Source organism: Chaetodon auriga, chromosome 19 (assembly GCF_051107435.1).
Source record: "Chaetodon auriga isolate fChaAug3 chromosome 19, fChaAug3.hap1, whole genome shotgun sequence".
Lineage (NCBI taxonomy): Eukaryota > Metazoa > Chordata > Actinopteri > Chaetodontiformes > Chaetodontidae > Chaetodon > Chaetodon auriga.
Genome location: NC_135092.1, coordinates 13,602,767 through 13,629,603, shown reverse-complemented (window position 1 = coordinate 13,629,603; position 26,837 = coordinate 13,602,767). Strand labels below are relative to the sequence as shown.

Sequence of the window (26,837 nt, the reverse complement as noted above, 5' to 3'; positions counted from 1 at the left end):
TTGAGGCTCTATCAACGCTCAACCAACCTGGACAACGCCTTTGCATCTGTCACCAAGCTGCACTCGGACACTCTGCTGCTCAACGTCTTCAGAGACATGGTCATCCTGTTCAGAGCGGACTGTTCCATCTGCCTCTATAGCATAGAGAAGAGGACCGACAGGTGGGCTCCTGCGCACACGCTGCACCTCCAGCCTTAACTTCAGAACCTCATAGCGCACAGTTGCCTTGAAGCAGGGGCAGTGGTGTTCCACATGGCTTATACATCCTAAATCTTTGCACACTTTTTTTGGCAAGTTCTTGACATCACAGATCCAGATTTTGCACGCTTAAAACAAATGCTAGTAATATTAAGAGATAAATAGGATACTGTTCTCCATGTTTAACACAGTCTCTTGCTTTCACGTACTCCAGCAGTAGGGAAATCCCTGGCAACAGTAGTCATAATACTGTTAGGTAATAGTGTTACTCAGCCACATTTTCCCTTGGGAAAAGAGGCTTTTCGTAAAAATGACTGGCCTAAAACCCATCACATGACAGAACTGGGCCTCAGCTTTGTGTCTATCTGAGAGTATTTCTCTAATGAATAGTGCTGCACCTCGGAGTTAAAGTCTTTCGCTGGTCCAAAATTTCATGCCCGAACCTGTAAAGACCCGCAAGTGTAGCACCGAGACCCTTGCAAAACTGAACCTGGCTGGGAGATTCAGACCCTTTTGGGACTGATTTTGCCGCAAATTAATGTTAATTTACATGTTGTCAAAACCAAATTTTATGTCTGACGTAGTGTATCATTAGTAGCCTTCTCCCCTGAGCCTGGCCATGATGTACAGTCCATCCTCCTTTGCAAGAGCGTTTGTAAAATGTTTTCTGTTGTTCCTCTCTTGCTGATTGAAACGTGGCTAATACACAAATTTCAGCTTGAAAGTCTACTTGCTGTCACGATGGCTCGTTTAGAATCAGCTTTGAAATTGTTGTTGCATCTAGTATAATTAAAAATAGCTTTGACTGTTTGCCCTTCTGACCAATGATAATGGTTGCTCGTTCTTTGCCATGGCTGCCAATGTCAGTATTGCTAATTAGCTATCATCTGCGCTCTCCAAGATGAATCTGTTGTGGCTCTTGTGGTTTTTTCATCTCATAGAGTCTCGGGTCCCTGGGTTCAAGTCTACCGGTTAAGAGCTGCACCTCCAAGCCTTCGTTGTAGTTTTTTATAGTTTGCTTGTTTGTTTTTGTGCATTATTGTTTTTACCTGGAAGTCATGATTCTGACCCAGAATACGCTCACCTCTGTTTCATGTTCCAGTCCACACCCGACAGCCAGCGTGGAGTTGTTGCAGGAGGTGTCGATGTCTCGCTACATCCCTCACCCCGCCCTCGTGGTCTCTGTCACGCTCACCTCTGTGCGCACAGAGACCGGCATCACACTGAAAGCCCCACAGCAGGTAACAAGAACACCGCTGCAACACGCACTGACCTGTGCTGTCTCTGTAGCCGCATGTGCGTTCATGTTTTACGTGCGTGTCCACCTCAGGCTTGCATGGCGGAGAGCATCATGTTGAATCTGGCTGGCCAGTTGATCATGCTGCAGAGGGACCGTTCAGGGCCGCAGGTACGGGAGAAGGAGACGCCTGCCAACAACAAGAAGCTGGTGAGTCCGAACACCTCGCTGAATTTTAACTTTTTACCCGCTGTCACCTGTTTTCTTTGGTAGTCTCTTAGTCATTGTGAAGGTAGTTTAATAAGCAGTGCAGTGGTATTACTGCACTGCTTCAGGTCCCAGTGACACTTTTTCTTCTCCCCTAGCTACCATTTTGTCCTCCGGTGGTCCTGGCCCAGTGCGTGGAGAACGTGTGGACCACCTGTCGCTCCAACAGGAAGAAGCGCCACCTGCTGGAGGCCCTGTGGTTGTCCTGCGGTGAGGCAGGCATGAAAGTCTGGCTGCCGCTGTTTCCCCGGGACCATCGCAAGCCCCACTCTTTCCTCTCCAGGCGCATCATGCTGCCCTTCCACATCAACATCTACCCTTTGGCCGTGCTGTTTGAGGATGCTTTGGTTCTGGGGGCAACCAATGAGACCGTACTTTATGATGGACTGCAGGGATCCTCTGAGCCACTGGAGGCGCTGTTCCCCTACTGCACTGTAGAGAGAACCTCCCAGATCTACCTCCATCACATCCTGAGGCAGCTGCTGGTTCGCAACTTGGGTGAACAGGTATGTGGAGCCTCGTGTCTCATCATGTCAGCTTAGTGAACGAGTGCTGGTGATATTAGAGAACACAAATACCCCCAACCTCAGTCTAAATGTTTGCTGTGGAGCATGTACCTGATAATTCAGACAGGTCCATATCATGAGGCCTACATAAAGAACATAAACTAAGTCTTTCTCTCTGCTCTTTAATCCCCCCCCTCCCACAGGCTTTGATGCTGGCTCAGTCATGTGCCTCCCTCCCCTACTTCCCCCATGTCATGGAGCTGATGGTGCACGTCGTGCTGGAAGAGGAGGCGACATCGCGGGAGCCCATCCCCGACCCTCTGCTGCCCACCGTGGCCAAGTTCATCACCGAGTTCCCCCTCTTCCTGCAGACCATCGTCCACTGTGCGAGGAAGACGGAGTACGCCCTGTGGAACTACCTGTTCGCCGCTGTGGGAAACCCCAAAGATCTGTTCGAGGAGTGCCTCATGGCTCAAGACCTGGACACAGCAGCCTCCTATCTGATTATACTGCAGGTATAGACTGTGGTTAGAAACGCACACTTGACAATGCATGCACTTATTCACTCTGTTTAGGGTGTCATGACGTCTTAAAATGCTCACGCGGTCTCCATCTTTCTCCTCTTCTGCCTCTCTGGAAAGAACATGGAGGTTCCAGCAGTGAGCAGACAGCACGCCACTCTACTCTTCAACACAGCGCTCGAGCAGGGCAAGTGGGACCTCTGCCGGCACATGATCCGATTCCTCAAAGCCATCGGCTCCGGGGAGATGGAGACTCCGCCCCCAACACCCACCACTCAGGTAAAGAATCTCCTTTTACATCCTTTGCTTGTCACTTTTCTTCCGTTCTGTCTGCCGCGGTTGGTCTCACCCCGTCATGCTTTGTACCCACAAACACTGAGCTGTGAACATGAAGTGATGAGTGTGTGTCTCCGTCTTTAGGAACCCAGCTCAACGGGGGGTTTTGAGTTCTTCAGAAATCGCAGCATCAGTTTGTCGCAGTCAGCAGACTCCATCACTACGGGCAAGTTCAACCTGCAGAAGACCTTCAGTATGCCCTCGGGACCCTCTGTTAAAGGGTATGCACGCACGCACACACACACACACACACACACAGACACGCAGTAACATAGATTGCGAGTACGCTGTCTTGTTCTCGCTGTAAATGTTTGCACTCCTTCCTCCCGCCTCGGCCCCTCTCAGTCGGGATGTGGAGTGTGCAGAGAACATGTACATCGACATGATGCTCTGGCGCCACGCCCGCCACCTCCTGGAGCAGGTGCGCCTCCGCGACCTGGGATGCTTCTCCGCGCAGCTGGGCTTCGAACTCATCGGCTGGTTGTGTCGCGAACGGAACCGCGTGGCCCGAGTCGATGACTTTGTTTCGGCGCTGAAGAGACTCCATAAGGATTTTCTCTGGCCGTTCCCTGTCATCCCCGTGGGAAGCCTCAGCTCGCCCTTGAAGAACGGACGGTGTCGCACAGGTGAGTGAGGAGCTGGCGAGGGAACTGACAAACGTTTGACTCTATCGCTGTATTTCATGCTGTTTTTTTTTCTTTTACTCGAAGTGCTGAGCACCCGGCTGTTGAAGTCACAGTCAGCTGACAGCCTGTTGAACAGCGACATGGACACAGCGCCCCCGCAGGCGGCTCCCACCAACCACACCTGGCTGGACGGACTCAGTCAGAGGGGCAAAGACACGGACATGGCCTCGTCTGCTCACTCCAACCAGCACTCACCACAGACACACGATGCGTTCTTGTCCCTGCTCACCAACAAAGGTAAGAGCAGTGAAACCCGTCCAACTATTAACATTTTAACCACTGACTTTTTTTCTCACTTCCTGTTTTAACATTCGTTCACTTCTCACCCCTCCAGTGGAAGAGTACAGCGTTGGCTCGGCCACAGACCTGACAGAGACCAGCTCGGTGGTGGATGGCGATTGGACGATGGTCGATGAGAACTCCTCCACTCTGAGCCTGAGCCAGGCCGAGTTGGAGCACATCTCCATGGAGCTGGCCAACAAAGGCCCGCACAAGTCGCAGGTGCAGCTCAGGTGAGACGCCATCACTGAAACCCGACTTCTGTGATTCCAGCGCAGTAAGTTCAGTGCGAAACCAATGCCAGCGTCTGACAGCTGTGCCTCTCCGTGTCCTTCAGGTATCTCCTTCATGTGTTCATGGAGGCGGGCTGTCTGGAGTGGTGCATAGTGATTGGTTTGATCCTGCGGGACGCCAGCGTCATAAAGCAGGTGATCGGCTTTCTGGACAGCCCCGAGGTTCCTCAAGAAACTGTGCAGAGTGTCCGAAACGGTTTACTGGCTGTCGACACATGGGCCTCTTCTGACTGGTGGGTACAGCCAGAGACCTGTCCAGATGTGTACTTATTGCTCTTTCAGTGCTCTTCATTGGCTGTTTTTAGCATGGGATTGTTGCATGGTACATACTCACTCAGCATCTGTGATCACAGTGCAAGCCTGATCGCTGGGAACGCTTTCAATGTGTTTTAGAGTATGCACCCAGTCTTGCCACGCTGACCTTTTTCTCTCCTTTGTCTCTCATCTTCTTCCAGCTTGGGATACAAACCTTTTCTCAACCTGATCCAGCCCCAGCTGCAGCTGCTGATGGATTCAGCAGCCGGCGAGCAGGTGCAGCCTGAGGCCTTCCAGCCCTCCAGCCAGAGCTCCAAGCTCGGCGGTCCCGAGGGGCTGGGAGGTGCTGCAGTGCCACGGGCGGAGGACAGTAGGGGAGTGGCGACTCCGCTGGGCCTGGCCCTGCCCTCCCTGGAACCTGCAGGCGGTTTTTCCCGCCCCCCCTCTGAGGACTGTGCTCCCGAACAGACAGAGGAGCAGGGAGAAGAGGAGGGAGCTTACGACTGCACCTTGTCCTGAAGCCAGGAGCCTCCTCTGGATCTTACCTGTGAACTTTGGACCCAGGAGGGAATGAGAGGAGGAGGGAGCAGCAGCAGCAGCAGCATTGGCTTGAAATAGACTTTTTGTGTGTGTGTGTGTGTGTGTGTGTGTGCGCCTGTGTGTGTGTGTGTGCGTGTGTGTTTGTGTGTGTGCACAGAAAGTACCTCTCCTGCAGGTTCTTACTTAAGTCAGTATTATCCACATTTCAGATTTGCCCTTTGTGTCGACTAGAACCCTGTGGATACTGAGCGACAGACAGAGCGACAGACAGCCCGACTGGCACAGACGCATCACAGCACAAGCAGAGACGGGGTTCAGTCCCATGGTCCCTCTGTTACCGGCCTCCTTTTACCAAAATGTGCTGTCAGACAAAAGGCCGCCTCTGTCCGTTAGTGCGCTTATACATCAGGTTGTGGTGTTTGGGAGCTGTAGACCAGCACAAGAAAGAACTAGGTTTTTTTTTTTTAATTCCAAGACAGATGTTTTGTGTTTGTAGCTTTTCTTTGGCGGACGCTCAAGAGCAACTGGAGACTTTGAAATGTTTTTTTTTTAATTTTCTTTCACTGTCCAGACAAAAAGCTTCATTGTTCCCTTTGGTTTAAAGGTGCAAAGAAAAAAAAAAAAACACCTGTGTGTAATCGCAGCATCATGCTCCGTCGCTAAGCGAAGTGCAGAACAAAGCTCCAGTCACGAAGCGTTTGGGAGATGCACCGAAGTGCGTCTGAGCCGACAGTAAGCGTGCAGGTCCGTTTGTGTGCTCGAGAGGTGTTTCATACTTTCATACCTCATATGATTTTAAAATATTTTGTGATACCTTTTTCAATAATGTAACAGTGTACGAGATAACATTATTTTTCTATCAATTCCAACTTCTTGACTCTCCCTGTAAAAAAAAAGAAAAAAAAATATGCTCATGGTATGAATTCTGTGTAATTCTTGAGAAGTGACGACCGTAAGATTTCTAAGAAAACGACCTCTGAGAAGAATCCACTGTTGCGAGTGCGGACTAGTTTCTTACGACTGATCAGTACCTCCGTTCATGTATTTTTCATGCACCGACGCCCCGACTTTTTGCTGAAGTCCAGGCCCAAAAAGTGTCTGCCAGAGTCGGGCACCTGCTCTTCTTCGTGCGGTCCGTGAGCGGATTTAAGGCTGTCGTCCAGCGAAGGGCTCGGGCGGAACAGACGCTACAAAAACCAAATCATGTGATGCTTTATCCAGCTTTTAAACACACGTCCGGGCGCCAGGCTCGGCTTGAGAGACCCGACGTGCGTTCCCTATCATCAGCGAGGCAGATCATTTCACATTGTGTTGTTAAAGCCATCGTGCTGTGTAGATGTTGAGCCTATCAGGCATCATTCGATTCCCTCGTCAGCAGTGTTAACAGCGACGCGTCAGTATCGTTGAAAGCGAGGGTGGGATTTCGTTGCGGTAATGTGACCCTCGTCATCCCAGTTATGTATTTCGTCCAGTTCAGTATGCATATCATCCCTGAACCGCTTGACACGATGATTACTCCACATGCTTTCGTGTTGATTTCTGCGTGCATGTACCGTGTTGTATTGACATGTTTGGTGACTTTCATCACATGCAATTTTGTTTTAATTGTATTAGTCCTCATTATTACTATTATTTATTGGCATTGTAGCTGAGTGGTAATTACTGAATTGATGCTCAGTTTGTTTTTATGACTGATAACAAACATTTTTCCCCCCCTTTAGTTAATCAAAGGCGTGTATTGGCTCTCTACCACAAGCACTAAAAGGTTCATCACAGATACGTCAGTATTATATTGTGCAATGTATTGAAATGTTAATCAGCTTTATTTTTAATGTTCTCTGCTTCTTTTTCAGCCCCTCTTTTCATGATAGACCAAATCCAATTTTATAGATTCTTCTTTGCTCACTGGGCGTGGTATCTGTTGAAAATTAAGGCTCTTCAGCAGTTTCTCTTTTATGAATTGGCTGTTATAGCCAGAGCCGTCACTATTCATGAAAAGGGCAAAATGACTCGCTGTCATCCCTCAACACAAATCCCCGTCGCACCCTCCGCTCTGAACAAGCCTACAGCTACACGACGCTGCTGCGCTGTAAGCTTTACTTGACTTGAAAATGGTAACATGACGAACCAAAGACTTGACGTCCAGAGGCCTTCTGTTTTAACCGGTTGCTTCGTTTGACTCATTATGCAGAGGGAGGGGGGGGGGACCTCACACACAAACACACACACACACACACACACACACACACCTGTACCCCATCCCTCTCAACAGACTAAAAAACTAATTCTGACAGCATACGAGAGAATTTCCTACGGAAATGAATATTGCAGATCTTTTTCTGGTTTCCTTCTCTGTGGGCGAGGAGCTGTGGGTCATTTGCGTCAGCGCTCCCTCCCTCCTGTGTACAGTTGTAAAAGTATTGCCTGTTTCCTGACTTAAGTTTTATTTCTGTGGCGGGAGCAGCAAACATCCTCAATGCAGTGTAAAGATAACCTCTTGTACATTTGCCTTTTCTACTCATGTTTGGTTTTCTACTTCATTTTTTTTCCTTGTACATAAAGACCAATAAATTATTTTTAAAAATGGTCAGTTTTCCTCATTAATTAGAATCTGCTGTTTGCAGGTGTTGTAAAAGGACGATGCAGCATAGTTAACGTAATAAGCATTTTAATTGCTGTACAAGTGCTAATTAAATTCAAGCTTTTTGCATAATGTAAAATCATCCCGTCCATTCAATCGATGGATACCCTGTAACCAGATCAATCCCAATAGCAACAGTCATATCAATCACTTAACAATTTTAAAAAAAAAAAAGGTTAACAGCAGTTCAAAGAAGAAACGTAACTGTTACAGTCAAATCATTCACTAAAAAGAACAAAATGATTAGTCTTATTTCAAAAAAACTAATCTTAATTTAACTTTCAGATCAAAAACTGAACAGTTAGAGAATTAGGCATAGGTGAAAAGTCAAGATGCTGGACAAAAAAACATTACAAAACAATCATTTGGAAAAAAAAAAAAAAAAAAAAATTAAAGACACCCTTCAACAACAGGCATTAAGACATTTCCACGTGTATCCCAAAATAGATCTCAGTTAAACTCAGACGGACATTTGGGTGAATGATTGTTAGAGTTTCCTTGACTGTTACATGTGATGGAGATAAAGCTACATCCACCTGTGAGTTTACACTGAACGACGAAAACACTGTGCAGCACTTGGTCTCTCAGTCCGAGCTGAGTCACGTGAATATATTAGATTCTGTGACTGAAATTCACTTTACCCTAAGAAGAGTTTGTTTCTACGTTAAGTTGTCTAGCAGCACTCGGTGTGAGCTTTAGGTGGCGACACAACTCGTCCGGTTTTTCCAGCTTTCCTTCAGCCTCTAACAACAAACAACAGACGTTTAGAAAAATATTAATTTGCATTGTTAATAAAGCTTTTTCTCCCACAGACACAGCTGATCTCCTTCACACCGCTGAACAAACTGGGCGTCTCTCTTTTGTTAAACATGGCTTACTTCAGCCGCAGTGCCAGCTTGTTATTCGCAGGCTCTCATCTTTAGAAGTCAAAAACAGGACAAAAACATAAGAGGACATTTTCAGAAGCCCAGGTCACCTTTTTTTTTTTTTTTGCTGCCCATGGTAAAAGTAAAAAGTCATTTTTTGAAACAAAAGCACATTCGTGGTTCAGATTTCAAAGTGCTGCTGTGCTGGTCAGAGCAGGTTAACGGTGAGCTCCGTCCGAGTCAACCAGACACACATCAGAGTCTGCTGTTAACAGATCAACCACGACCTACTGACAGACTGCAGGCTGAAACGTCAGAGAGCGAGAGAGGCGATGGGTCACGGTGCAGGACACACCTGCTCAGTTAGTGTTTGTGTTTCTGCTGCGCTTCATGTTGACGCCATTGTTAACCGCTGCAGAGCAGCACAGAGTTAAAAACAGCAGCATCTGTTTCAGAGGAAGAAAGGATTAAATATATTAAAGGACCATACTGGTGCTTTCCCCCCTCATGTTTCAACACATTTACATCACAGCTGATTGTTTTCTGTTCATTTGTCTGGCAGTCAGCTGTCGGTCTCCATGTGAATCGTATGGCTGCTGTCACTGCTGTAAAAGTTAGAGCAGGGTTATGGGAAGTATAGATGATCTGTTATAAGTGGCTATAAAAAACACAGGTATGGTCCTTTAAGATGAAAAAAAAACAAAAAAAAACACTTAATAAGAAGTAAAATAACTACATCGTTGACCAACAATTTCACCAGCCATCAAATTTAAATTCTTCTTTACAGTCAGAGTCAAACTCATAACAGCAGATGTCTAATAGATGGGATTCAGTAGCTCTGTTCCGGAGCTTTCCACTGTATCACACGGTCTTCCTCAGCTGGCCGAGTCCTTGACAAAAAATTTGAACATCTACATTTCAATGACGACGAAGCAAACTAAGGTCATGTGACACAATCAAAGCTCCAGAACAGCTGCGGTACTGCATGGTTAGATGGTGCATAAACGAACGGAGCGCTGTCGGACAATCTGCTTTCAACCTGCCGAGTTCAAGGCTGTAATACATTAAAGTTTCAACTTTCCAACAGACAACATAAAAACTCTGTACAGTGCAGCACCTGATGGCTTTAAGACCACTGAGATGTTTGTGTCCACAGCAGTAAACATTTTGTGTGTCTTTGGAAGCAAAATGTTAAGGCCTCCTTCATGTCAGCATTTATTTAGTGGGACCGAAGCCAGACGACACGGATCACAACGACGCGTCACCGGGTGGACAAAAGGCGAGTTCTGCTTAGCTGATCTCCCGCGTGCAAAGAAACCATCTCCCAGGTGTCTACAACAACCTGATTCCACCTGCAATTACATGTCGGAGGAGTCAAACAGCTAACAGATTTCATCAAGAGTGAGGGGCTGAAGGCAGGGAGGGGACGGTCCGTGACACAGCTATGAGATTCAGCTACCAAAACACTGTGGAAACAGGCCTCGTCAGCTAAATCTCCACTTTGACAGCAGGAAACAGACACGAAACATCCAAACCGGTCTTCACAAGAACTGTCATCACCAGACTTTGATCATTGTGGAGGTAGCGGTGATACTGAAGGGGTGAGAATACACGGTCAGAAACATAAAACATACTGCCAATCCAACATTCACACCCTCTCCACGCTGCCATTGGCCAGCCAGGGTTTGAACTTCTTGGCACAAGCGTCTCGGTCACTTTTCACGTGATCGACCGAGCGCAACACTGCGAGTTTCTCCCAGGAGAGGCTGCGAGCTGCTCTCCACACATTTCAACGGTACTGCAAAGGGCCCTGGCTGCCGCGTGCTGTTCTCCGGGGGTCTACGTGAAGCGGAAGTGTAAAACAGGTCACATTAACTGGATTGTGGTTGTGACGTAAGATGAGTGAAATATCAGCAACACACACCACAAATGAGCAGACGGTACAGGTGACAGAAGAAGCTGTCCGCAGCAGCACCAAAAGGCTTAATGACACATTTCAACACGACCTGGGGAGATGACGCGTTTAGCATAGCCTTAGCATAGTCTTGTCTGTCTACAGCAGAGACTATTGGTGGTTTAACTTCAACCAAATGCAGTGAAAATATGGAGTTACTGTAAAGAATAGCTCGGTAAATATTCATTGTTTTGTTATCGGGAACCTATTCCCCACATCTGTTGAATCGTACGCTTGCCTGGACACTAATTTGATATTTCTGCGTGCTCGGCTGGCGACTTAATGGAAGTCGACTGAACGCAGCCTCTGTGTTCCATCTGATTACGAGCAAACTGCACAGTTCTTTGCGGGAAATATTTTCAGAAATTACAGACCCATAAATAAAGCTTTACCCTTTCTGTGTTGTTATATTGCTATATTTGATTGATTTTCTAAAAAAAATCACACTGGAGTGGTTTTTAAGTGGATTCAAATGAATTTCCTGTTTTGTTGTGATGCCGTTCTAGTGGTTCAATTATCTGAAAATGCATCTGCATCTGACATGTACAGCTACTGGATCATTTTCTTTAAGGGCAGCAACTAATGTTTGTGTTCAGAATTAATTACCGTTCCAATTATGTTCTTGATTGATCGTTTACAGGACAAAATGTCAATAAGTAATAAAAAATGCCCTCCCAGGGCGTCCTGTTTTGTCCAACAAACAGTCCAAAACCTAAGGACATTTCCTTTTCTGTTCTTTATGACAAAGGAAAGCAGCAAGTCCTTGTGTTTGAGGAACTGGAACCAGCAGATTTCAGACATGGAACTAATTGATCAATCTACTGCTCTACTTTCTACTTTCATTACAAAAAGATGTTCATTGGCGCTGCTGGAGACGGCTCGTAGCGCAGAGCAGAGGTTTGAAAACAAGTACAAATATAATTACAGTAACAGCAAATGTAAGTAATCAACACTTCCACATGAGACATGGACCGAGCTGACCCACGCTGGTGTGGAGTTGCATTGCTGGTTTTCCACCCAGTCGTCCTCGAGGCTCAGGGAATGAATCACAGGAAGTTTAGACTGCCACGATCATCATTTCCCGGGTCTCATCAAGCCCAAAATCTAAAGTACACCACCGCATGAGCACATCAGGGCGAAAACTTAAGGACCTCAGAGACAACCTCGATGCTGCCTTCAGGAAGGCGACTCCTTTCAAAGGACACCTTGACATTTTGATTTTAGCCAGATGTTTTCATTTAACAGGCACAGTTTTCTGCATCTGCGCGCCAGATTCTGACAATTACAGCAGATCGTTGGCATTCCTCGCTGAAACGCAGGGGCACGCCTTGCTGCAAACCAGTGGCGCTAGTGAGGAATAGTAATGAGCGATTTCACTGTCAGCCAATACAGAAGCTCATAATAAAAACCAGTGCGTGTTGGTGAAAAGCGACTTTCAAAGTGTCAAAGCTTCCAGTTAAAGTCCGAGGAGAGGTCAAACAAGAGCAGGTCTTTGTCTCCCTCCTCAAACAGACGGTATGTTACGACACCTGCAGTCCTGACAGTGGTGGTGTTTTTGCAGGGGAAGCCAGAGACACATCAACTCGAGTGGTTTGCCGATAGAGAGAGAGAGAGAGAGCAGGGGAGGTAGCCATGCGACGTTATTCATTCAGGAAGAGTGTTAGCATGAGAGACGATAACAGGAGGAAGACAGCCAGAGAGAGTGAGATGGAGTGAGTCAAAGCAAAGGCACTACAGATTGAGTACAAAATAAAATGAAATAAATAAAAATCTTAACCCCTTCGTTTCACTAACCCAGGAGTGAGCACAAGGCTTGTGGCGGCCGGTGCGTCGGACGGTGAGTTAGTCGGTCCGGAAGCTGTCGGGTCAGCTCGCCTCTGGCATGTCTCAGCGTGTCTCTTCCTGCTCGGTTAGCTACTAAGCCTACTGACACAGTGATGGGGGTCTCTCAGGCAGGCTGGGAGGGAGCGTGAGCGTGTGTTAGAGTGTGTGTTTGTGTCAGAGTGAAAAGGCGGCAGGGCTGGTCCTCAGTATTGTTCCTTGAAATCTTCCGTCCGTCTCGCGGGCCCCCTGCGGCCCTCGGCTCTTCTCGGCGTCAGCCTCTGTGCAGCGTGGCGTCCTCAGTATCGGTACATGTGGTAGGTGCTGACCCAAGATGAAGGAAAAGCCCACGTGGGAAACCTGCGGAGGATTTCCTCCAGCTGAGCAGTCCTCTGGTCTTGCCCGAAGAAATAGTGAGACGAGATGGCAACGGAGATCATCCCCTCGGGGCCCGATGGGTCGGGGTCCCTGGGAGGCTGGCAGAGGAGGAGAGAGAAAGAAAGGCATGAGAAGGAGAGAAGCAGACAGCAGCTCTCTCCGGCCTGAAGAAAAATCACCTCAGCTTCAGCTTCATTGTGCTGCATGTGTTTAAGCTTATACAAAGGACTTTAAAAGAGTCTTTAAAAGGTCATGGAGTTGCTCTAAACTCATGCAATGGTTAATAGAATCAAAAAAAAAAAAAAAAATCGAATCTCCGAAACTGAAGTTTAAAGGTTTTCACATGACACAGTCCAACTGTGTCCTGGAGGGAGCTTATCTCCTGCAAACGATCGCAGACTGAGGCCCTGAGAGTGATGCTTGGCAGAGTGTAGAAATGTGAGGAATGAAAAGAATGACGTTAAAAAAAAAAAAACAATCAGCTGCATCTGTCTGGATCCTGAGACGGATTTCAGGCTGTCAAAGGTGCAGCAGTTCCTGATGATTTATTTAATATTGTGGGTGAGGGCAACACTCTTAAAGGGATAGTTCAACATGTTGGGAAATAGCTTTCATGCAGAGAGTTCAATGAGAAGACTGACACCACTCTCATGTCTGCATACTGCATATAAATTTAGAGCTAGCTTAGCTTAGCATAGCATAAAGACTGCAAACAGGACTAAACAGCTAGCCTGGCTTCCCCCCCCCACCCCCCCACCCCCAACACAAATTCTCTTCAAAACCAAAACTAACGAGTGACGGTCCTCCTCTCACCTCCTCTCACTGTAAACAGAAAGCAGTCTGAATAATTCACATGGGGGAAAGAAATGCACAACAGAGCAGAGATATGAAATGTTAATGAGTACAAAAAGTACACACTGTGTACTTCAGCTGCATATAGTACCTGGATTTCAAACCAGAAGTTCCATGTGGGAGCGTCGAGTCCGTGGGAATAGAAGATGAAATACTCTCCGCTCAGGTCGAACTGCGGCGTCCCGTCACCGAAGGACCAGGTGGAGAGGCTGGCTCCTTGGTGAGGCATCAGGTACAGAGACATGTGGCTGGGACCTGCACGGGACAGGACGGGACAGGACCCAAAACTGAATACTGCATAATGATAAGTCTTGACAACAAATAGCTGTAAAATCTCATACTTTTAAATGTGTAATATGTGCAATCAAATGCAGCAGGTCTGGAGGTTTTGAGCACACCCCATGATCTTCCTCAGCAGATGGAGTTTGCCCAGTTCTCATCAAATTGCAGAGTTTTTTTTTCCCTTGTTTCATCCAACAGGTAACAGTTGAGATGACCTTACAGTGCTCACAAACGTGAACGTCTACATTCTTATGATAAGTGGGCAGATTCCTTCTGCTGAGGAAGATCACCTGATATGACTGAAAGCTTCACAGCAGCTGCTCAAACTAGTGTCTCCAATTGTTGTTACATCAAAGCTAAGTTGCAAGTCTTTTTTTTTATTGTATCTCTGCATACAACTCATAGAAACATGGCCTATCGCGATGCGTGTTGGTCTGGCCTCACAAAGTGCTCCTGACCTTTCACGCTGAAGGTCATCTTGATCGTCCCCCAGCTGGTCTCCTCTTTGGACAGCAGGCTGAACTCCAATGGAGAGCTGGGGGACACTTCTGGTGCAGGAAGGTACCAGTTCTTCCTGCAAATGCACCACAATAACATGTAGCGAATTAAAAACAATGTTAAGCAAATGGAAACAAAGCCATAAGGCTGCTACTGACTTGCTGAGGAACTTCACAGGCAGGAACCAGGGGTAGCCACAGAAGGGCTGGTCCTCACGGCAGTGGGTGCGAACGCTGTCGTTGATCTCAGGGATGTGGGGAGTGACATGCTGTATGCCCGTGTAGTCAAAACTGTTGATCCACAGACCTGAGTCGCGGCTCTCCACCTGGCCCTGGAGATTGTGGAAGGTCCGTGTTGTATGCTGCAGGTGGGTGGATAAAACATTCTTCAAAAGGAAGTCATTTGCTTCTTTTAAGGGCATATTTTTTTCTGCTCTTTATCTGGAGCAGGTGGTCACTTTCTTCCAATCACAAAAACATGCCGTGTCCCGTTATAAAAAACAATGTTATATGGAGTTTTTGTATTCCACCTGCTCCCAACAACAGACCATAATCACGCAAGCAGGAGCTGCTCTGCAGGATTCACGGCCAAAATCAAACCAAAGTATTTGACCCCAAAAAATTCGAGGTAATTCTGCAGCAGCTGTTTTTAAAGTGTTGAATTTTCAAGGATGTGTTTCAATCAGTTTCAAATGATTTATAAAGGCAGCTCAGTGAAAAAAAATCATTTTCTTAGTGAGAATTAGAATAAAAGTGGATGTTTCTGTGTACATATTTGTGCTTCCATGTGTGCATCTGTGTGTGTGTGTGTGTGTGTGTGTGTGTGTGTGTGTGTGTGTGTGGTGACTATGAACCTGCAGGAAGACTCGTTTTGGCCGTGGACTGTCTGGACTGCCTGAATAAGGAAAGAGGAGGCCACAGGACATCAGCAGGAACATGACGATGAAGACTGAGCCCAGACCAGCCAGGATCCACTTCGTGCTCCGCACCAAGTAGATGAAGTGCAGCTGAGACAGAGAAAGATAACATGTCACCGGAGCGGAGGAACAACCTACACTGCAGTCTTTTTGAAATGACAATTATGAGAGGTGGCACATAGTGTGGGAATACTAACAAAAAAGGAGGAGAGGAAGATGGTTCCCAGGGTAACCAGGGAGGCCAACACCACCTCAGGGGGAATCTCTGTGCCGCTGCGACCCATGATGGGTGTGAAAATCTCAAACACCACCCAGATGAGGAACATGAAGTGGACATACGGCAACGCCAGGCCCAACAGGTAGAGCATGCTGTACTTCAGCGACGCTCCTGCAGAGAGATGGAGAGGTCAGTGTTTGTCAGGTCACACTGAACGTGACCCACGAGGAGGACTTTTCATAAGATCATCTAACATTGATGTAACTGCTGAACTGCTGACACTCCCAATGTCAAGTATCTTTAATTTGCCTCTATATAAACATTCACTGCAAATAAAGCTGAGCTGAGGTTGTGTATTTACCTCTATGTTTAAATTCTTTGGCCAGCAGTAGTTTGGTGGCCAGGGGGAAGGCCACCATCAGCATGGGCACGTAGGCTGAACACAGGCCCTGCTGGGTCAGCCACACCAGGCTGCAGCACCACAGCAGCAAGCTCACGTCGAAGTAGAGGTCCCCCAGCTCCACCAAACGCACACCCTGCATGGAAAACACACACACAAGGAATATTAGAGGCATGCATTATACACACTAAACATACACCACAGATAAAATTACAAAATCTTTGCACGCATCTCTGCAAATAAAAGTGTCTGTAACTCGTGACTGATGTGAATAAACTCTGAACAGGAACAAATAATCAATGATGTGACTCGGAACTTCCCAGTTTCCACAAGAGGAACTTTTAACAATGGGCACTGATGCATCCTGAAACTTTGACCGTAAGCTAAAAAGGAACAAAAAACCAATGAAAATGGTTTGGAAAGAACCTCGGCCACTGCAGGAAGAAGTCACTGATCTGATTTAACATGCATTACTGGAGGATGATTGAGAGGCTTGCGTTCGGTCCGAAGTACATCTACATCCCACGAGCACACAAAGCAGCGCTGTTTGATTAAAATGAACGTCGAGATCTTTTCTCAATGCAATATGTAATATTATTTGCGAGAGGCACTGCCCCAGCTTCTTTCTCACACTGCCTTTTGGTTGAATGATTTGTCAACCAGCTGTTATACAGAAAGCCTTCACGCACGCACACACAGCAAAAATTTATACAGCAGCATATAGTCCCGCATCACCGCCACACAAATAAATCCCCAGTGTCTTACGGGGACCTTTGTACAGCAGATTGTGGTCAGCAGTGATGTGGGGCTACAATCATCTTTTACTGTACTTTTGTAGGCAACGGTTCAGATGTAATGTTGGCTTTCATTGAAACTAGCTGCATTAAGATGTATAGACTGAACCAAAAAAGTCTCTAACACATGCAAGAATAGGCTTTACTATTTACAGACATGCAAAGACCCACAAAGAAGTGCTGGTCTGTGATCAGCGCGGAGGAAGGGGAACTGTTGCTTTCTCCTCTCTGCACTTTAGTCCCCTTTAAATGTGACCTCAGCCAGTCATCAAGGGATATTAAGTTATTATTATCTAGGATATAATGACCTCATCTTCATATCAAGCAAAACGAAATGACAAGTGGAGTTTGGGAAGAATTTGATCACACAGAACTGAAAGAAAGACTGCAAAAGTTCAGAGGACACTTTCAGATATTAATCTGAGTCCAGTTGGTCAACATTCTTTCAGCTTCACAGAGAGTATTTCAACACTCACCTTTGAAGCACATCACCATTTACTGTAGACTATACCTCAAATTCTGCACCTACACACACTGCCTGCCCTTTAACTTCCTGTCCAAAGACGTTAAACGTTATTTCCCACAATGCACACCCTTAAAGGAAGCCTGGCATAAAAACTCCACTTACTCCAAAGTACAAGTTCTTGGCCAGCGTGTGAATGAGGATCATCTTGCCTGTGGCAGCAGCTCCATACAGGCAGATGGAGGCGTAGAAGTGGTTGTACCAAAACATGGAGCGGCCCAGCAGAGTGACGAGCAGAGCTACAATCAGCACTGACAGCAAGGTGACGAACCAGCTCAGGATCGCTACACCTGTGGCACAGGCCAGATCTCGGACGTAGCGGCCACCTGAGAGAGACGAGGGGGCGGTGAGAGCTAACAGAAGAACAGCTCATCCAGCTCTTCTACAGAAAAATTAAATGAGTTGAACTGTTTGGATTTGGCCCGACAAATTGGGATTGTTCATTTGTTTACATTTGCAAGAAACACACTTGAAGGAGCCACAAAGAGGAAAACACACACCCAGTATAGGAAATGACATCACATGCATCCACCAAAGGAAATGGCGACCCACCTCCATTGCCTGGCAGTGAGGCTTTCTTAGCCAGATAGAGGAAGGTGGCTGTTGCTACCATGTAGTTGAGGATGGTGCCAACACGGGCTGGGTAAGCCACCACAACCACCCCGAGCAGGTCAAAAAATACCATGTTGCCATGACGATACTCGGAGGAATCTGCCAGCTTCTCTGACATGACCAGGTACCTCAGGACCGCAAGGATGTTGTCACCTGAAAACAGGAAGTGAGCGGTTCAAAGCTGAAATGTGACACAACAAAGCTCTGCTGCGTTTGACTGCACTGATTTCTTCACTATAGAGTAAAAAGGCGGCCGGAGGGAAGAAGCAGATCTTAACTTACAACCAGGACCGGGTAGGACAGTATGAACTCATTAACGAACTTTGGACTAATAGCTGTGCTTAATCTTTTTGTGTAATTTGCTACAGAGGAAGGAAATGGCTAAAGTGACTGAATGTGAAAGTGATAGCTTCACTATCATGTGACAAAAAGGATCATCCTTTATACAGCTGACACTTCATATACAGCCAGCAGAGTTTACTGATGACTCAGTATAACCTCCTGACCAGAAGGGACAAACTATGACGCTGAGGTAGTGGCCTTTGTCACTCCCGCACAGCCATCCAGACAGTATTTTCTGCAGCAATAAAATCCGTGCGCACATGAACAACACATAAACAATTAAACATACTATACACTCGTACCTTCCTGCATGCACTGCGGCTCTCTCAAACACACAACTCATGTTATGCAAAAGCTTTCCCCATGACAGGATATGTCACAACACACAAAATTATTCAATCCTAAACTCGACTATTCTGTCTTACACTACTACAGCGTGTGCTATGGTGCTTCTCAAAGAGTACGGTGGTGTATGTGTGTCTGATTTATGACCTGACGGCCTCTCGTAGTTGCACAACCACCAGTATATATAGGACACGTAGAGGACTTTCTACGAAACTGGCTTCACTCATGATGCTGAATGTAGATGAGAAATGTGTCTACGTGAAGGATCAGTAAGGGGTCGCCATGGTGGTTACTGCTGCCTGAGGCTACGTTTCTTTTCTCAGTGTACTGCTGCCTGAATGCCTGCACAGTTAACAGAGCACACACACACACACACACACACAAACACACAGACAAGACAAAGCGCCATTGTTCTTCCGCCTGGTAGGCTCGCTGTGGCCTGAAAGTGTAAACAACTGAGTGTACAACATCCACTTGTTCGTGCTGGGTTCACTGCTTAGCTACGCGATTATGCTTTGTGATTCACCCACAACTTTGCTGTCTGGATTTCACAATGACTAAGCAAAAATCATGATAAGATTAATTTAAAAAAAAATTAAATCTAGTAATTTTATTGCACAGTAACACTACATTAGAGCAAAGCCAGGCTTGCACTTTTCCTCCACTTAGTCTGAAAGCAGAGCTGTGAAGTAAGAGATCTGAAAGAGGCCAAAATGCTGCTGCTCATCGCAGGCATCAACAGAGCGGAGCTACTGGTGAATCTGTACCATCTGCATCTGTGCTGTATCACTCTTCACCTTACAAAACTGTTCTTCTCTACGGACTAAAAATACCTTCTACCTCCCTCTGAAATCTCACTTTCTCTCTCTAATAATTCATGCCTTTCACGGTCAGTTACTGTACACAGAAGAAGAGGAGGGAGATGTCCAGTAGCTGCTGAGGGAGAGAGGGGAAGATGCCAACCGTCTCAGGTTTTTAGTGCTGACTGACTGGATTCTCTGCTAAGCAAAGCAAAATAATTCGGCAACGCAGACGCGCGAGGTAAATGAGGGCAAGTGCAACATAATGTCTGCGGCAGCTATGTATGCATGCATTTCTTACTTCTCAGGGAAATAATGAGATCAGCGTAGTGCTGACCCGCCTGAAACGGGGGGATACAGCACAAATGGACAGCGTGCCTTTGTGTCTGTGACAGAAAAACGGTGTTGGCATCTGCTTTTAACCACCAGTCTACTGCTGCAGTGACTGTGTTCTCCTTGAGAGACACACGGACACGCCAACCAGCTAACATGCTCCGAATTTAGACAATGAATGTTCAAATAAATAATATGAAGGAATAACAAGAATAAAATCATTTCGGTCCACATGCAGGGACGCGTAGATGCACGCATGCTTATTTACACACCAGCTCTCTGTATCGAGTCCGTCAGGATCCTGTCAGCAGTGTCGTACTTGGTATGGTAGATGAAACCGTTTTCAATGAACGCCAGATCAATGCCTGTAAAAAATGAAACACATACACAGACAGAAAGAGATTTTAAAAAGACACAAAATTAAACTGTCTCATTAAAGACTCAGACTCTCATGACTAAGCTCAATGCTGTAGTCTGAGGCTTGGTGAACATTACCTGGGATGTTACCAAAGTCCCTGTAGATGCGGAAGTCAGTGTCAGAGGGGATGATGCCACTCTGAAAGACCTCCTGGCCGACCACAGAGGCAAAGGGGTGTTTGGCTGCATGAACGTAGGCCTGGACCAGCCACGGGTTCTCTGGGCCTTTTGAGGAGCAACAGGAAGAAAAGGTTTCTAGAATATTTTATATATTGTACAGTTTTCTCACTTTCCAAGGTTTTGCCACATAGAATAATCATTCTGTGGAAATGGTTTGAGACCAGGGCTGCAACGTTTACGTTATGGTGGGCGGCACACGCAAATATATGCAAAACAAAAGCATAAAGTCAACATGCCAACAAACAAAGCAGAACAATTGGCCAAACACAAATGAAGCAACATTTTGTTATCATGCATCGCAGACCTGGAACAACCTCCCAGCTGAGATCCGACAAGGCCCGACCATTTGAGGTCAGAGATAAAAACTTATCTTCTTAGCTTTTAAACAGGCCTCATTGTAATTGTTTTTACATTCATTGTGCTGCTAACATGGGAGGATTTATCTTTTATTCCCACTTTTACTGCCCTTGTGTATGAAATGTGTTACACAAATAAAGTTTCCTTGTCTGCTTTGCCAAATGGTTACAGTACCTGTCTGGAAAACAACCTCCTTGCCCCCAACACCTGCAGCCTCCAAGTTAATGAAGGCTCGCACCTGCTTGGCCCAGGGATGCTGAGTAATGAAGCCGTGACTGGCCTGACAGAGAGACGAAGTTTAAAAAAAAAAAGAGACAAAGAGTTAGTGAGAGAGAGAGAGTAAGAATGTAGGAGAGAAAATAAGGAAAGCAGAAAGAGACGAGACGTTTTAAATGAAATGACAATCCAAAGTGGTGAAGACAGGCTAGTTCTAACATCCAAAGTGTAAAATATATGTCCTTGTCGCTTCATTTTACCTGCAGGATATTTTCTTCCGCCCCATTAAAGAGGAAGATAACTCCGTGATGAAGAGGAGTAGACTGGTTGGCCAGAGAGTGGAGGACTTCCAGCATCACTGCACAGCTCACTGCATCGTCACTGGCACCTGAGACAAGGAGACCAGTGTGTGTGTGTCAAAAACACTAAAAAGCTGCACGGTTTGGGGAATGCGAGCTCCTGCTTGCCTTTCACATTTGTATCAGGCAACAGAGGCTTGGCATTTACACACAGACTCGAGCAACTGCCAGGATCACCAGATCACCCAAAGTCCTGACGCAATGGCTCAGTGTGACATTAGGACACATGCACAAGATTTGAACTGTGACGTACTTCAGAATAACACGAATTCACAAACACGCGAGAATGAAGGGAGTAGGCTCCGTGTGCAAATGCAAAGAATGCGGCAAGCTGGTAAAAACCCAGTTCCCCCTGCTTGTACAATGGAGAGCACAGAGGAAAAGGGGGTGAGAGGAAGAAGAAAGGACCACATGAACGGGGCATGTGACCCAGAATGATTAGCCATGTTCGTGGTGAGGAACACAATTTTACTGAGACTGAATGTGAAGGAATGAGAGGGAAAAGCCCAAAGTTCTGAGAGCCAAAGTAAGACATCATGTGCTCCGGCTTTCTGCACTGAATGTGTTCATGAGGTATGGGTGGGAGCCGGTTCGCTCTTTGTCTGGGTACCATTCATGCTCCTGTCACTGCCACTTGTGTCCGCTACATGTTAATCCTTGTCCCAAAAAGCCATGTGAGAGCTCAGAGGATGGCAAGAACAAAGCCTGAATAGTCCGCCTGCACACATAATAGCTTGAAAGTGGAAAAAAGTATAGCACATATGAAATAAGCCCTTTGAACTCAGTTATCAGTTTGCCCTCCTGACAGCTTGCACGTGCATTCAATAAACCTACGTGCATGAAAATATGTGCAAGGCAATGCACCACCTCTTTATTTTCTGATTGCTTTTTGGATGAACAAGTGTTTAGAATTCCAAGCAATCAAAGGTTTGGCAGGAAGCGGTGCACATGAAAATGGATTTGTATCTTCCTGGTCCACGCCTCTCAGATCAATTTCCTTTTGCCAGTGAAGCTGTGTGTGTGCGTGTGTGAAGTGGGAAAACAAGGCTCTCCGAGAGGCTGAAGGGTGTGGAGTGAAACTGTGAAAATTCCTGAATTAATGCAAAACAAAGAATGGCTACGCACCACAATGTGCTACAGTACAGTACAGTACAGTACAGATATGACTGTGCTGTCTGGATACGATCCCCTGATAGCTCTAAGCAGCCTCCTGTTTGAAGCACAATAAGACCCGTCTGCAGTACTTTCCAGGAAGCACTGTGGATTCAAATTCTCTGGATTGGTTTGCTATGGCTATCTACATTTCACACAGTGTGGTACACGAGACTACAGAGCACAACATGGGACACAAATGAGTCTATGTCGTCTCAAACACCTGAGGCCTTGCATGCTGGAAACGTATGGCTTGTACACACTGCGAGGAAAAGAGCTACACGATGTGACATGGAGTCCACAGACATGCTAGCAGTTCTTGTTGTCATATGATAAAGATGTTAAAAGCATCAGCATGCTAGCATGTTGGTATTTAGTGGGTATAATGTTTACCATATTCAGCAGATTAGCTTAGCGTGTTAGCATGGTAACAATAATTGATTAGCACTAATGCAAAGTACAGCTGAGGCTTCTGGGAAGGTTGTTAGTTTGTCTGTATTTGGACAAAAACAGACGTCTTCAAACCTGGACTGTTGGCCACTGTGTCGAAGTGGCAGTTGGCTAGCATGAAATGCTGCGTCCCGCCTTTGGGCTCCAGCCTGACAGCAATGTTGGTGACGCGGTCATAGAAGCTGGTGAAGCCTCCGAGAAAGTCAATGGAGAAGGAGCCGGTGGGGCGCTGCACGTCCACTGTGAGCTGATGGGGTCCCGCTGCGGTGTCAACCCGGATGTTCTCGATCTGCTTCAACAGGTAGCCCACCGTCAGGACTTCGTTCTCCTGGCTGCCCACGGGCCGAGGGCCGACGCTGGTGATCTGCTCCAGGTGCCGTCTGGATTGTGAGGTGAGGGAAGAGTGAAGAGAGAGAGACAGAGAATATGGTGGTGCTGTTCAACTGTGAAGAATGAACCAAGCGGATGTGATCCTTCACAATTTCAAAGCATTTCTTATTACATTTTCTGCAGTTCACACACAGTTGGTGCTTGAAAATTTACCAAATCTCATTTTCCTTTATGTCACACAATGAATGGGTGGTCGTGATGACTGTAAAAATATCCATATTTTGCTCAAATAGTATCAGTTTAAATTAGGTTTTAAACAGGTTAGCAATGCCACAACATACGGTTTGATTGGTGGCTCCAAAAAGTCAGAATCATTCATTACATATCTGAACAAACTTCTGCTTTTATCCCTTCAGCTAGAGCTGAAACGACTGGTCCATTAATCAATTGGGCGACTGGCAGAAAATCCATCTGGTACAGTTTAAATAATTATCATTTATCATTAAAATATTCATTATTGAATTCATTTTTCAAGCAAAAATAACAAATAATTGTCATTACCGTCTTATAAATAACATCAAAAGTTGAACGTTTTAAAGAGAGTGGAGCGACTTCATGAACTCTGAGTGGAGGTCTTGGGGTTGAGGAGTGTGTAAGTCAGCAAATGACATCCCTGTTTCTGCAGTAACAAAGATGACCCAACAAAAGATAAAACCAGAGCTCAACTTCATTTTCCATTTTCAAATGAACTCATTTTTTAAAACAAACAGGGTGTAATCCATCTTTGTTATGTTATCCGAGTGCTGAGTTTGGGCCGACTCGGTCAGGTTGCGGTATACCATGTCTCTGTATTACTTTGACCTCATCTTCCTTGTCACGGCACAGACTCCGTGAGGAGATGGAAAACAGGAAATGAAGCCAAGCAACCCGTACGGCACAGAAAAAGGAAAAGCAGATGCGTTTCCTCATCTTTTTTGTTCAAACGCTGCTGCTGCTGCTGCTGCTGCTGCCGGTGTTTGCTGCAGCTGTTCAAGAAGGGCCGATGTCAGCTTCACTGCCCACACCAGCAGGACTGCTGCTGCGCTAGCTGATGCTCACAGCCACCAAAAAATAACATTGTTATCTAACTGTGGTGGGGGTGAGGCCCAGCTGCTACAAGCATGGATTAAATATATCAAACGTTTGATTTTCCTTTGCTTTTTCCACATGCAGTTTTATTGTAGTAACAGAGTGATACCAAATATTATTAAAGATGTCTGAACTGAGGCTTTCATTCCATGTTGAAGCCTCGGAGGCACCGCTTTATGCTCAGGCTCATAATTCAAATCTGGATTGGCCGGGCATGGACTTGTGAAAGCCATGATTGTGACCAAAGAAGCTCAGAGCCCTAATCAGTTCAAATGCAGCACGCCTGACTCATTTATAGAGCGACCAGCCAAATGATGGCAAATCCCATCTGCCAGCAGTTTCAAGAGCTCAACTGCAGCCCTGCAGACCTCAGATTCAATACCATAATCCCTGTCTCTCCTTCTCACAGGGCCTGAAAATCTGATAAGAGCTGCAGCACCGTGAAACACAGCAGCTTGTTTTATCTGGGAATGAACAGGAAGTATTAAGTTCTCTATGGTCAAGTAAGATGCATTTTATAATCAATTAATCTGTCCATTAGTAGTCTGATATTCATTTTCAATAAAATGTCCTATCATAGGTTAACACTGAAAATTGCATATTTTCTCAAAAAAGTCAGAAAAACCAAAAGGCTTTCAAGTGACAGTTATGTGAAACAGAAAAAGGAGCTTTTACTCCCCATTTGTGAGACCCTAAACCAACTTTAAATCAAGTTAAACTGAGTACTGCTGCAAGAATTGGAGCAGGACAGCAACTAGTGACAATGTCCATTACTGAGTGATATTGTGATTATGTTTTCTAAATAACTGATTAATCAATTGGTCCATAAAATGTCAGAAAATAGTAAAAATGTCCATCATATTGTTTGTTTTCTGTCATTAAGGGGCCCACAACCTGCAGATATTCAGATTACAATAACATGAAACAGATAAAACAGAAACAGCCCACAAATATTTACATGTTTTGGTTGATATTAACTTAAATAATTTACTATATGGAGATACAACAGCAATGTTTATACTGTCTTTAGTGGGCCTTTAAAGTTTTATTTTTATTAAATTATTGAAATGATTGACTGTCCAGTTCTGTGCATCAGTTTCCTTCTAAAATATCTAGTATTTACTGTTTTTAAAATCTTGCTTCCTGTCCTTTTAATTTGTGCTTCAGTGTTTTTATGCTGTATTTCCTGCCTAATGTTTAAATCCATTATGTGACCTTACATGTCATGGCGTCTACTTTTTGAGCCTGACATAATGTTTCTGTATCTCTGACTCATTGGAAGATAACATGTTGGAGACTGCCTCGTTTAAAAGCTCAGTCCTGGGGGGCTGCTGTGCCTCTTCTGGCCGTAACACACCGTGAGCACACCTGTCTGCCTCGGAGGTAAAGGTGGAGATGGAGGTAAAGGTGGAGGTGGAGGGGAGGAAGCAGCCGGTAGTGGTTTCTAGGCGGGTCTGTTGTCAAACTAGAGGAAAGGTTAACCAATGCTCTGCTACTTCGACACCGTTAGCTAACATTTAAAGCTAATGGAGGTGAGTATTTTCCCCAGTATTGGACTAAACTCACCTCGCTCTCACTGCGTTGAACTCGCCGGTCGGCTTTCCAATGACGAGCTGCTGTAACGACAAATGAACGAGTCCCCACAGCACCAAAATAAACACAGAGACCAGGGAGGCTGCCAGCCCTTCCCGCAGCAAGTACAGGCTCACTTCGGGCTTCCTCTTCGGGTCACCGTTGTAGCCGTTGTTCCCGCACCGGCCCCGGGAACCGTCGTTATCTTGCGCTACATAATTCTGTGTCCCGGAGGATTTTATTCTCCTGACAGCGGTGTCGCTCTCCATTTTTGAGCCAGCGGTACATCAGCTGCAAGCGTCGCTCTCAGGCGTCGCTTTTTTTCTGCTCGAGCAACGGATCGCGCTGAGGGACAAACTTGTTTGAGAGGGCGGGCGGCCGAGGCGCGTGAAAAACGAGAAGCAGGAGGAGAGAATAAACACAGTGGCTGAAACAGCTCCTGTCAGGAAGTAGGAAAACAATAACTAGGCGGCAGCTATTGGAAGATTTTATGGACGCTTTAAAAGAATAGTTCAACATTTAGTGACATATTCGCTTTGACCTGAGACTGTTAATGATCTCCTCATTAACTCTTTGCACGAAAGCGAATAAATGAATTTCCCAAAATGGCGAAATAGTCCTTTAACATGAACTCGACGAACCTCCAAAGCAAAGCAATCCAGCAGAAAAGCCCTGCAAAAAAAAAATCCTACATTTGTGAGATTATAACCAGTATTGAGATTATGGATAAGTAGATTTAGCAACGAAATGAAACACTCACATTGAAAGTAAACGCCCTGCATTCACAAGTTTTAAAAATATTTAAGTATCAGCAACAAAAATGTGAAAATTAAAATATCAAAAATAACAGCTAGACAAGGCAAAAAATTATTTTACGTCCCCTTTCAACAACAACAAATCTTTTTCTGCAGAGTGGCACCCTGAAGGGTGTATTACATATTATGTTACTGTGTTAATATCACTGCTAAATTACCATATAAGAAG

The 26,837-nt window shown here is 45.8% G+C and overlaps 2 protein-coding genes across 3 annotated transcripts in view; one reads left to right on the top strand and one right to left on the bottom strand.

Annotated features, from left to right (window-relative positions):
- Nucleotides 1–6,006, top strand: part of ric1 (RIC1 homolog, RAB6A GEF complex partner 1) — a 33,580-nt gene extending 27,574 nt beyond the window's left edge. Inside the window, exons 16-27 of the mRNA XM_076757400.1 lie at nt 1–161; nt 1,301–1,439; nt 1,529–1,645; nt 1,801–2,208; nt 2,412–2,723; nt 2,850–3,008; nt 3,150–3,286; nt 3,411–3,691; nt 3,776–3,988; nt 4,086–4,263; nt 4,368–4,556; nt 4,779–6,006. Coding sequence (XP_076613515.1) covers nt 1–161; nt 1,301–1,439; nt 1,529–1,645; nt 1,801–2,208; nt 2,412–2,723; nt 2,850–3,008; nt 3,150–3,286; nt 3,411–3,691; nt 3,776–3,988; nt 4,086–4,263; nt 4,368–4,556; nt 4,779–5,097 — 2,613 coding nt within the window. The 3' untranslated portion in view covers nt 5,098–6,006. The remainder of the gene's footprint in view (nt 162–1,300; nt 1,440–1,528; nt 1,646–1,800; nt 2,209–2,411; nt 2,724–2,849; nt 3,009–3,149; nt 3,287–3,410; nt 3,692–3,775; nt 3,989–4,085; nt 4,264–4,367; nt 4,557–4,778) is intronic.
- Nucleotides 6,007–7,769: 1,763 nt separating this feature from the next.
- On the bottom strand, nt 7,770–26,179 carry ermp1 (endoplasmic reticulum metallopeptidase 1). Of its 2 annotated transcripts, none has more exons than XM_076757401.1 (15): nt 25,848–26,179; nt 22,899–23,203; nt 21,123–21,250; nt 20,821–20,926; nt 20,188–20,334; nt 19,965–20,057; nt 17,813–18,025; nt 17,366–17,586; nt 15,905–16,079; nt 15,524–15,714; nt 15,264–15,416; nt 14,569–14,771; nt 14,371–14,486; nt 13,722–13,885; nt 7,770–12,876 (listed from the first exon to the last, which is right to left on the bottom strand). In XM_076757401.1, the coding sequence occupies exons 1-15, from the start codon at nt 26,120–26,122 to the stop codon at nt 12,700–12,702; spliced, it is 2,667 nt and encodes an 888-aa protein (XP_076613516.1). In that variant the 5' UTR covers nt 26,123–26,179; the 3' UTR covers nt 7,770–12,699. The 2 variants fall into 2 exon arrangements, with proteins under 2 accessions (XP_076613516.1, XP_076613517.1); XM_076757402.1 differs by having other exon boundaries at nt 12,565–12,876; nt 14,569–14,777; nt 15,270–15,416; nt 25,848–26,157.
- Nucleotides 26,180–26,837: the final 658 nt, after the last annotated feature.